Source organism: Pseudophryne corroboree, chromosome 4 (assembly GCF_028390025.1).
Source record: "Pseudophryne corroboree isolate aPseCor3 chromosome 4, aPseCor3.hap2, whole genome shotgun sequence".
NCBI lineage: Eukaryota > Metazoa > Chordata > Amphibia > Anura > Myobatrachidae > Pseudophryne > Pseudophryne corroboree.
In genome coordinates this window covers 95,649,911-95,662,571 of record NC_086447.1, presented here as the reverse complement: position 1 = coordinate 95,662,571, position 12,661 = coordinate 95,649,911, and the positions used below count along the sequence as shown (strand labels likewise).

The window sequence follows — 12,661 nt, the reverse complement described above, 5'->3', positions numbered from 1 at the left end:
TTCAAATATGTTCTGAAGTAAATTGTGGCAAAATAAGATATTATGGAGCACATTTACCAAATCATTGGTTTTTAGACTAGATAATTATAATTTCTTATCGCTTCTATTTGCAGCAATAAGAAATTATGGAGTACTGGTCCCCTCAGTGCTACTGCACACGTGCGGCCTACTGATAGCGCCTGTGCAGTGGTCAATGTTGGGGGAGTGTTCCTATTGGCGTTACAGTCCCTCCATTACAATAGGGGGATACTTAATATTTGCAGGTATCCTGCAAATATTGTTAAATAAATAAGTCCCTAAATCTCTCCAATAAGTAGTGATATAAACAAAAAAATCTTGGTTATCTCCACATATTAGAGAATAGGGGTCAATCAGATGCATTTCATAACATGAATAACAGAGGACACATATAAGTTAATCGACAACAAACAACCAGATACTACTTTATTAAGTCAGACTCATAACGGCCAACCATGACTGAGCTTTGTTCCAAATGTATAGGAAATATGTCTAATTTTCCCTGACTCTGCCCAAGTCTTGGTTAGAAGATCTAAGGGGCCTAATCACGCTAATGGGCCTGTTACACATGAGGAAACACTAGTACCACGACAGGGCCACCTAACTTCCAGCAAACCCTGAAAACGTTCAGTTTCCTGAGTTTTCTTGCAAGAAGCAATGTCATCTGTAGGTGGCGCTGGTTCTCGTAGCCCCGGTCTTTACTATAGGAAGGAGGTCTGTGGTTGTGAAGAGGGAATGCGAGCGGCAGTGGCTTCGAGGGTAGGAGGGGGGGGGGGGGGGGGGTACTAATTACTCGCACCTGGGCTTGTTGGAGGGGCCTTGGTCCGCACCCTCACCTCCCCCCCTTCTTACCTGGCAGCCAGCCACAGCCTCTCTCGCTAGCCCAGCACACACAAGTATTGTTAAATATTCCTGATAATTAATGTATGATAGAATTTACAGGTTCTCGTTTTCTAAAGTCGCTTTAGAACTTTTTTTTTTTGGGTGGGGGGGGATTAAAATATTAGACACGAGAAGGACGCTGCAAGTGGAAGAACCTTATTAAAGTTCTTTTAATGTCAAGTTTGCATTTAAAACAGGGAGAGTGGCAGAGGTCCACAGACAGTTATTAAGAGCAGAGCACGAGTTGGCCTCCACGTGTTTACTTTACAGGAGGACAAATAGTAGCTGGAATGAAAGGAGTAGACTCTCTTGGCCTTTTTATCCATTAAAAACTTTCTCCGCAAGCTGCCTCTGAAGATTCTGCTGCCGGGCCGGTTCTGTGTGAGGGATCTGGGAGCAATGTAACCACACTTCTATTTCCTAAATAGTTTATAAATGTAATTTAAGATGACAAAGACAGTATTTCTGTGACGGGGCTAGTCTGCTCTGATTCTACACTGAAAATAATAGAATATCATTTAATTTTATAGATGGCTTGGTGTAGCAGAATGGAAGTAATCCATTGTGGAAGACACTGAGAGGGGAATTCAATTAGCCGCTATATAATTTACTGTAATCGATCACTGGTTCACCTCATAAAGCACCCCAATACACCTGTCCCATACTTAGTACCCCAATTTCCATCACTTTGCATTATTTTGACCCCAAAAATGACGTCATTATTGATAAATTAAAAATAATTAAAAACTTCTAAGTGAGAATTTGGTTCAGAACCAAATGCTGACATTCACATTTTTACATAAAAATAGGAATTATCCCCAACTTTTCACCTGCTCAGAGGTGGTGAGGTGAAAGTTGCGGTAAATCTTATGGAGAATTATCACTGGTAATTTATCATGGATAATTGAATAGGGTCTTCTCGTGGGTCGCCATAAAAGCCCTGTTTGTACAGCAAAAACGAAATACTTTGCAATTATTACCACAACAGCAGAACAAATATGGAGAGATTGGAAAGTTAGGAGCTATAACGTACTAGTAAAGTTTATATCAGCAGAAATTGATACTTCACCTTCTTAAAACTTGTACAACATATTGGAGGCCATTTTAGAAAACTGATGCAAAGAACAGAGTTAGTGTTGCCCGTAGAAACCCGCAGGCCTAAACTGGAAGTCTGCAAGTCAGAAGTGGCATAGCTTGTAATTTACAGCTCCCGATGTTAAACTAGACAAAAGATAGGAAAGATGGTGTTTTTCACAGAAAAGTTGGTGATTCTGGCTGCAGAGTCCGCACCGCGCCTCCCTGCAGAGTCCACTGACGGCAGCATTGCGACATAATTACATCTCGTCTGCAATGCTGCTGGGCCCAGGACACAATGACTGTAGTGCCTTGGGTCGAGAACGGGACTCCTCTTTAGGCACCAGTTGCAGGGTTTTTAATTTGGGGGTGGGGCATGCCTACCAGATTTTGCCACGCCCACTCAGTACCCAGGCCCAGTGGATACCTCTACGGCCCTGTGTAAATGCAAATTGACGCATCCGTAGAGAGTTGCATCTGGGTAATATAATCTGTCCACAAGCATTGGCCTTTCTGGATAATCTCATGGGCAAATGTGAAAGTGTTTTGTTTGGTAAACCGCTTTTACTCCATCCCAGGACAAGACAGCAGCGGCTCATTTGCTTCTGCTGACAGAAATGCTCTCTGAAAGGCTTGTAATTACAGCCGCTAATTGTCTATAACCCTATTAATGCTAAAATATTCTCTTCTCAGGGGGCATTCAAATTATTTTTCATGAAGTATTCTTTCCCGTAGCTGCTTTCTGATATTACAGGATTACCGATGAACTCTGCCCCCTTAAAAGCTTGATGTTCCTCACTAAACCAGAATAATGCATTTATCACTGTTGAAATAAAAGAAGGGAGATGTGTCAAGTTACAACACAATGAAATGCTAGGAAAAAGATGATGTTGTTTCCTGAAAGCAGCTCTTCAATAAAAAAATATTATCAAGCGTTCTGACGTTATCTGAAGACAGGAGCATCCAGCCTGTGATGGCTCTGAATTTCCGCTCTAACCGCAGCTGGGTCGGGATGACCAATTGCAGTGTCAAGGAGCAAGTGTGGCAGATACTTGTAGAGTAATAGGTCAGTGTTCAGAAATGAGAGTCATGGTGATTTAATATCTGCATCCTCCATTGATTTGCACTGAAGCAGAGGCTTATGGGAAATATTAAGTAATTTCATGTCAAGCTGCCTTCTGACCAGGAGAGTGAGGACACACCGTTCATAAAACAAGTTTCAAGAGAGCCCATTTCCTCCAGCGAAAAAGGACGACCTCAGGGATAGTTTGTCAGAAATTAATAGCTTTCTCTCTAATGGACTCAGTTACCCATACTGGATGCGCAAGACTGCTGAATATGAATCACACCTCCTGAGGCTTTCACAAATCACATAAATCTATCAAAGTTTGCCAAGCATCATAGAAAAACTACAAATGAATAGTTAAACTCGTTGGTTATCAGTAAATGTCCGCTAATATTTATTATTTCTACTAGTAGTCTGGTAGCGATGGCCATCGACCATCAATGATTTGAAATCATCAATGGTCTATGACCAATGTCGAATACTTTTACCATCGATGGGTGAGAACCAGAGGGTTTCACACAATCGACGGTTCAGTGCTACCGATTTTTTTTTATTCTCATCAAAATGTCAGGGCATGGAGCTTAGCCCCACCCCTGCCATGCCCCCAGGCTCTGATTGGCCCCCAGTTCATCTTCCAGTAATACAGGACCATCGATGGGTAAAACCATTGATGGTTCCCTTGCAGATGGTTTTACATCATCGAGGTTATCCATCAGTAGTACCATCGATGGTGACCATCAATGGATAACCCACCGATGGCCATCGCTACTTACTAGGAAAAAACCTACAGTGACTTATCTTTTTTTTGAATATACTTTATTCTTGAAATACAGAGGCAACTCTTATTTTGAATTAAATGGATTTTACGCAGTCCGTGCTGTTTTTGTACTCACCCCCCTATGTTACGCTAGTAATTTAGTTGATAATTACAATTAATGGGAACCTTTACTGGTCAGCCTGCATAATGATCTCCCAGCTCTAGCGTAGGGAGAGAGCAGACCTGGGAGCCTGATGTAAACAGCGTCCCGTCATGAACCAACTATGATTTGCAGTAAAGTGTCAGCTCCTACGGTGCTGAGAGATCATCAGAGGCTGAACAGGAGATGTCAATGCCAACTACAGGTATGAAGACATCGCTGAAGTGAGCAAATGAGGAGGGAACCCCATTACAGATCATTTGCAATATCTGTCATTTACAGTGGCAGAGTTTAATTAGGGCCACCTTATTTCACAGTGCTGTCAGGATCCCGGCAGCCAGAATACTGATGCCGGAATCCCTACAGCCATCAGAATGTCAATGCCAGAATGCCGCCAGGGTCAGGAGTCTGACGCTGGAATCCCGACAGCCGGCATTCTGACTGTAAGTATAGTGGGAGGGTTAGGGTTAGAGCTGGCGGGTTAGGTGTAGGTGCCATTCAGGAGGGTTATGTAGCGGGCTGGGGAAGGTTAGGCTTAGACTGCAGGGAGGGGGTGGGAGGGCAGGATTATGCACCACTGGGGGGAGGTTAGGATTGGGCACTAAGGGGGGAGGGTTACGATTAGGCGGGGGGGGAGCTAGGTTTAGGCACCACCAGTGGTAGGTTAAGGTTAGGCTGCAGAAAGGGCGAGTTAGGATTATGGGGTACGGGAGAGGGGGAACAGTCTTACCTACCTCCTGTTGGGATTTCAACTATTGGGATGCCGGATTTGGTATTCTGTCCGCCGGCATCCCATCCACTGGCAAATCATACTGATCCCCCGTTTTTGGGGGGCATTGTCCCACCTGCGGGCCGCAGTGTCCCACGGTGTGTGTATGTGTGCTGGGAGGCCCCTTGTTGAACAGCTGCTAGGCATGCCCCAACAGTAACAGAAAATTGGAGGCGTGGCTCGTAATCGCGGCATGCCTACCTTTGCCACGCTCTCTTTTCAGATGCGGAGGGCCGCGTGCTACGCACACCTTGCACCCATTCTGGATACGTAATGCAGTAAGGGGAATATTTTTTGTAAAGGGCGAAAAGCTCTGTCTACATATAATATAGGCGGCAACGGTGACACTTCCCTGTATACAATAAGTGACAAGCAGTGCTGCTGCTGCCAGAGGCAGGATTGACTGGACCTCACCGGTGGTAAGTTGTAACCACAACAGAAGGTGTGCCTTCACAATGGCAGTTCTCCGATCCTCGGCTCCAGATAATGATAACTGAGGGAAATGAATGGAAAGAAATATGTTTATGATATAAATATAGCATTTTTGCTCTTGTGCTAATACAGCCAGTGCCGACTCTAACCACTTCCTCCATCCATCCCGTGTTTAGCTGATAGGAAAATAAACTCACATCCTGTTGATAAGCATCAGCACAAGGATTTCCATTAGATCTGACAGCAATGAATTTGCTAAGCAGGTGCCATCTGTCATATTAAGGTGTCGCCTGCCAAACCGGCGATCTAGAGGGACATTGACCTGCATAGTGTGTTTAATGTAAATAACTAACTAGATTTCAGCTGTAGCCTGTATTTAGCAGACATTTAATGCTGACCTGCAGAGCTGGAGAACGCTGCACATTACCATGTTTACACACTACATGAAGGGTAGAAGCAATATGCAGAAATCAACACCAGGGGTGTCCCCGGGGCAAGGACAGTTCATTGACATGACTTCTGGTATTCCCGGCCTCATGCAGTGATGTGCTCCCTCCGCAACCTCCCACAAGCCAATCACTTTGCATTGAATCACTTTGAGAATAAAAATTCACTGCGACCGCTGTCAAAAGATCATTACGTACATCTCTATATATTCAGAGGTCGCACAAAATCAATATAAGGTTACCGCCTGTTTGGTTTATACCCAGGAGAGCAGGATTTGTGATGCCATCTCATATTACCTGTATACTTTTTGGGGTTCCGTGGCCCAACAGACTATGAACTTTAACCAGGAACCAATACTTTTTAGCTAAATTGATTCTTAGGTAACACCTTCTGTGTAAGAAAAAAAAAATTGTTATCCCTAATGCATATCTGATTATTATGTAGAATTATTTTTCACTCAGTGTGCATTAGGGATAACAAAATGTTTTTTTTCTTACACAGAATTACCCCTCCCTTTTAGCACCTGAGTGACATCACAATCTGATTGAGCAGCTTGCCAATAAATGTGCATTGTAACACCTTCTGTACAAGATGCCAAATAGCATAGCCAAAACTACGTATTATAACTTTTTATTAAATGCAGTATGTAAAAATGGACTTAACTGAAAAGCGACGCTATCCTGATTTAGAGCAGAAAAACTGCACAAATTAAGGGGAGCGGGGGTTCAATGAATGGATTAAAAAGATGTGAAAAACCCAAATCCACTACATCTTCACTTAAATTATACCTAAGAGCACGATCTTGTGCGATAACAAAATGCTAGAGATATTGTTACATTCAAACATATACGGCGTGATGTAATGGAGGCTGAGATCGCCGGAGGTACAGGATGCCGAACGATCTCAAATGTTTCTTTAAAGGGGCAATCACTTACAAGGCAGACTTTTTTAAAGGGGCAATCACTTACAAAGCAGACTTTTTTAAAGGGGCAATTACTTACAGGGCATGGTTTTGCCTTATGATTGTCCCTTTAAAAAAAAAACCTGCTTGTATGTGATTGCCCCTTTAAAAAAAAAAGTCAGAGATCGGCCGGCATTCTGCTCCTGTGAGCTCGGACTCCATTACATTCCGCCGTAAATTTTTTGGTTTTGTTTTAGAGTTTTTTGTGTTTTTATACACTGTGCTACGTTAAAGTGTCATAACTTTTAGGCAAAGTCATACTTTAACCTCAAATAACCACCGTGGGTATTCTTCTGTAGATTTACTTTCCATACTTCCTCCTATGACCAGGAAATAGAGTAACTAGTAATCTTGAATGTTGACATAAGGTCATTCATAAAGTAATACACACTGAAAACAGCGTTTTAATCCATGTGTGTAAATAAAGTTGTTGAAGTTAATATACACTTTTTTTTTAAATAACGTTCTTTTTATCCCCTCTTGTTTTGTTTTCTCTTCATTACCAAACTATTTTAATATTTGTTTACTCTTTCAGGCGTTATCTGATGGTGAGAGTCACACACTGAGACTTTAATGGCTCAATAGTTCACAGAGCACTAATTCACACTTCCCAATGCAGGCAATATTCTTGATTTTAAATGATTTAGCACTTTATGCAGGAAAACAGACATGAAAACTCCTTAAGGATGGCTGCTGGCTTCGTGTGGGAGATGCGGATGGCTCCCTCCCTCTCCCCTCTCCTCCTCTCTAACCATTTTGTCTGTCTATCTTGTCTCGTATTTAGTTTTCAAAGCTGTGCCACTAAGGTCTTCCTTTTAGTGCCTGAAGGGAACAATATATTTTTAGAACAAAAACGCTTTCATTTTATTTTTGTATTTTATTTTTTAAACATATAACCTTGGAAAAAAAGATCAAATAGCCCGATATAAGGACAGCATTTTTTTTATATTTCTTCATGGTATATCAGAGTCTGTTTAAAGATCACAGGTTAAAGTGAGTGGAATCTAAAAGGAAAAGCTAAAACTATATATTACTTTTTCTTCAAATCGTACAGCCCGGAGCTGCTGCGGCCCTTCATGTGCCATCCGGGGCCTAGGAGCTGTTAGAGTAGTACTGCTTTGCCGCCGAGTTTGATTGATTTGCCATCATTTATTCTATCTTGATATTTTTAACAGCGGTGAAAGGCACATATATATATATATATATATATATATATATATATATTTATATATATTTTTTATATATATATATATATATATATATATATATATATATATATATACTTATTTATATATTATTTTTTTAACAGACTTTATGGTAGTATTCATCCATTTACAGTACATGCACATAAAATTGAAGGAGTGTTTAAAAAATAAAACTTTACAAAGTCGGCACTAAAATCTACATTAAACAATATGAACAAGGATACTATCACTTATTTATCAGTTTACAATAAATTAAATCGATAATGTATGTTTAACTTTTAATTTTTTTTCTTATTGTTTTTGCTCATCGGTGATATCAAACCTTTCCCATCCACAAAACTAAATGCTGAAGGGAAAGCTATAAATAAAATATGCATTCATAGGACTAAGCCAATTAGATTCCCTTCAAAGAAAAATAAAATAATGAAAACAGCTAATAGCAGTCACTGGAAGAGGCGAGCTGTGAGTCTCCATTTTTTAACAACATGGCTTGTTATTCACAATTACGACTTCGTTTTATATGACTTTGACTCCATTAAAATTCCTTTATCCTCTTAATCTGGTACAAAAAGAAGGTAATAAATGAAATACTGTAAAAGGAGATGGAGGCCATTTTGAGATAAAAAAAAAAAATAACCAAAAATACAATTTGGGTTATTTTTAACATGGTTCCCAAAAGAATGATGGTCTGTATAACCCATAAAAACCAATACAATATCAGTGTCTAGTATAATAAAATCTTATTTTTGATTGGTTGTTGATTGCTATGGGTTACATCGGTTTCCCAAGCTGCCATTACTGTCTAGGTTTTAAGGATATCCATACTTGAGTCCAGATGGATATATCATATTGACTGAGGTACTAATAAAATCACCTGAGTTCAAGCATGGATATCCTTAAAATCTGGAATGTAATGGCAACGTTTGAGAAACTCTGGATTATATGCTACACGAGATCATTAAATAAGCCTTTTTTGCAATGGTAAATAGAGAATTTAAGAAAGAAAATGACTATAGCCCATAACCCTTGCAGATAATTACTTATGTTCGCTTACATAGAATAGCTACGTTTAATTAAAAAATAATAATACTAGTAATTATAAAAATTTGAAGTCTATAAATGATTCTTTACAATTAACACAAATATTAAAAGCTACAGTAATTGAAGTGTAGGTTTCTTCCTGAAGACAAGGGGACAAAAGCTTTCAGAGTTAAATGTCAATTTTTTTATGTGGGGGAAAAAAAAAGTTTCTGAGAGAAAACTTACTGAAGTGGTGCATCGGCTTTGGATTCTCGTTACAAATGCATATTCAAATACATCAACAATCTGCTTCAGCTGAGCAGTTTTTAAAGCCTTTCTCACTCTCTGTAATTAATGATCTCATTAAAATGTATTGTTTCCCTTTGAAAACTAACATTGTATCCCATTTTCATTAACGTTGCCTCATCCTCCTTACGTTCGCAACCTTTTATGCATGAGAATGTAGATAACCATAGCAATAAAATGTTTTGGTTGGTTTATTTCTTTTTTTAAAGATTTTTTTTCTTCTGTGTTTGTTTCCAAATTTTTTATTATTTTTGTTTGAACCAATTTAAAGACCCTTCTCTTTCAGATCCAGTAAGAAATCAGTTGTTTTAATGTGACCTATAATTTTCAATCTGCCTACGAATAAAGGCGTTTATGAAATGTAGATCTGGTTTTGTTGCGTGACTAGACCGATCTTTAAGAATTTTATTGTATTTGCCAGGTCATCGCGGGAGCAAGCTAAGAACGGAGAAAAGCTGGAGTTGACCATGTCCAATATCAATGCGGAAGTCTTAGAACTGTTACTGGAATTTGTCTATACAGGTTCCCTAATCATAGATTCGGCCAACGCAAAAATCCTCTTGGAAGCGGCCAGCAAATTCCAGTTCCACACTTTCTGTAAAGTCTGCGTGTCGTTCTTAGGTAGGAGCATTGACGCAAGAAAGAGTTGGGCACCGTCTGATTGTTTATGTATATGTACATTACTGTACATTATTGTACATTTAAAGTGATATTTCTTAAATGATAAAGTGAATGATAGAGAATTGTTTTGAAATGCAAAATTTTGATACATAGATTTTATATGAAATCTACAAATTAAATCTGAAGTAAGAAAAATGCAATAAATATTAGAACTTTGTCTAAATAGAAATAGACATCAGTGGATATTTATCAAATCTTGGAGAGAGATAAAAGGGTCTATTCATGAAGCAGTGAAAAAGAGTGGAGAATGGCAACCAGTCAGTATCTCCCTTACATTTTATAGAATGTACTTGATAAAGGCTTCCTTCAAAGCTGATTAGTTGCAATGGGCAAATTCTCCACTGGTCCCTTTTCTCTACTCTCTTCACTGCTTCATGTATAGACCCTAAAGTAACACCCAATCAGCCCCTAAATGACATTTTTCAAAAGGCCCAGATTTATCCAGCCTTGGAGAGTGATAAATTGCACGGTGATAAAGTAACAACCAATCAGCTTCTAACTGTCATTTTTCAAACACAGCTTGTACCATGGCAGCTAGGAGCTGATTGGTTGGTACTTTATCACCATGCTATTTATCACTCTCCAAGGCTTGATAAATGGGGGCCATAGCCTGTAAAAGGACAGTTTGGAGTGGATTGGTTGGTACTTTATCTCTCTCCACTTTGGCCCAGATTTATCAAGCCTGGGAGAGTGATAAATTGCACGGTGATAAAGTACAAACCAATCAGCTCCTAACTGCCATGTTATAGGCTCTGTTTGAAAAATGACAGGAGCTGATTTTTTGGTACTATCACCGTGCAATTTATCACTCTCCATGGCTTGATAAATCTGGGCCTTTATCTCTCTCTCCCTTAAGGGGGGTACTCACGGAGCGATAATCTAAGCAAATCTGACTAGATTGCTTAGATTTTAAGCATGATCGCTCCGTGTGTACACCCTACAGCGATAGCGATGCGCAGCCCCGCGCATCGCTATCGCTGGTGCTAGATTGGCCTGCTATGCAGGCCAATCTAGCAGGTCGCTCATTTCACCCGCTGGGTGAAATGAGCACCCCATCCCCCGTCTCCCCCCGGCACGCTCAGCACACATCGCGCTGTGCTGAGCGGTGGGAGAGATGTGTGCTGAGCGGTTCGCTCAGCACACATCTCTCCCACATCGGCTTGTGAATACGGGCCTTTAGGGACCTTTCTTTGTTATATTTGTCTTGGGTAGAGTGTTATATTATGTGATATAAATTATAGGAGATCTGCAAAACAAAATAAACTAAAATTCCTTCTTTTTGTTAGAAAAGTCTAAGCGAGTATTTCCCTTGGCTGTGATTAGATTAATAACTGTGATTGCCCGATATCACCTATCCGCAGTTGATATGCTAGTCATACACAAGGCAATGCCTGAAAACTTCATTAATTTGAAGAATGGATTCCTAGCCGCTCCTTGTCACCATTGTGTTTTTAAAATTTTACAGTAATTCCACGTTTAACATGTTAGAATGTGGCAAAAATAATAAGTTGATTTTAAAGCGCAATACCACTATAGGTTGTGTTAGTAACATCACATTGCATTAAAAGTGTTAAATTTTTATCAAAAACTCATCCCTAAAACACTAATTAGTTCTTATGACATACTGTATAGCCCTCAAAGGGATAGTATTCACACTTTATGGCCTTCACTCTGGTATGGATTTATAGCATTAGGATGTACAGACATGGGGGTCTATTCATAAAGCAGAGAAAACAGTGGAGAAACAGACCAGTGGAGAAGTTGGTTATGACAACCAATCAGCATCTTTCTTACATTTTACAGAATGTACTTGATAAAGGCTTCCTTAAAAGCTGATTGGTTGCCATAGGCAACTTCTCCACTGGTCAATTTATCTACTCTTTTCACTGCTTCATGAATAGACCCTTTAGTGTCCTAATATCAAACCAATCCTTATGCAGCTTCACCAGTTGTGATAGAAAGCAGATTATTATAGCCCACTACCAATACTAGACACAATTCATCCTTTCCTCACTTAAGCCAGGTGATTTTTTTAACGTTCCCTCACTACTTTTGTAGACATGCACTATGCGTTGTTACAGGGACAGCAGATACGAGGCTGTCACCTCACCCTCTGGCCCTAGGGATTTATTTATGAAGAGTAAGACTGTAAAACCCACTATTTTGGCATACCTCCCAACATCCCGTTTTCCTAGGACTGTCCCACATCTATTCACAGTGTAGGGGGAGTTGGGGGCTGCGTGCTGGGCACCAATGTTGGGAGGTATGATTTTGGTATGTTTCTGTCAGATAATTACAGGGGCAATGCTTCTACTGTACTAGCTGTACTTTACTGTACTGTACTTTTCATAAATAAACCCTTTAGTCTCAGAGCCAGATACATCCATTAGGCAAACTAGGTTCCTGCTTAGGGCACAGTAGCCATCGAGGGGCCTGGATTGCTCTAACCAGTCATTGGGGCATGTGTAATAGGGTCCGAGTTTGTCGGAGGTGCAGGATGCCGCACAATTTCTGACTTTCTTTTAAAGCGCCATGTGCAGGACACTTTAGGACACTTCTGTATTGTAGTGTGCACAAATAGGGTATTTCAAATTTAGCAGTTATCAAATCGCTGCTGCTTACATGAGGTCACACAAGCCGTCTGCCCCAGCTCATGGAGATCCTGACCTCTGCACTTTCCCAACATGGAAACACGACATACCTCTTTTTTCTTAAAATGGAGGCCATAGCCGCCCCCAAACGGCTGCAAACTGTCAATCACTTGACATCTTCCTTCGACGCAGGGCCCGAAATGCACATGCACACAGGGTCACACTCTCTCATAGGTGTCCAGAGGAAACCCCCTTGGGTCCCCACTGCCTGAGGGTCCACCCCCTTCTTCTA

At 40.4% G+C, this 12,661-nt stretch overlaps 1 protein-coding gene across 7 annotated transcripts in view; it reads left to right on the top strand.

The window, feature by feature from the left end:
- KLHL29 (kelch like family member 29) overlaps window positions 1–12,661 on the top strand; it is a 1,368,521-nt gene that overhangs the window by 1,163,217 nt on the left and 192,643 nt on the right. For all 7 annotated transcript variants that reach the window (XM_063915305.1, XM_063915307.1, XM_063915304.1 and 4 more), the window contains one exon: window positions 9,519–9,718. In XM_063915305.1, the coding sequence (XP_063771375.1) occupies window positions 9,519–9,718 (200 nt within the window). The remainder of the gene's footprint in view (window positions 1–9,518; window positions 9,719–12,661) is intronic.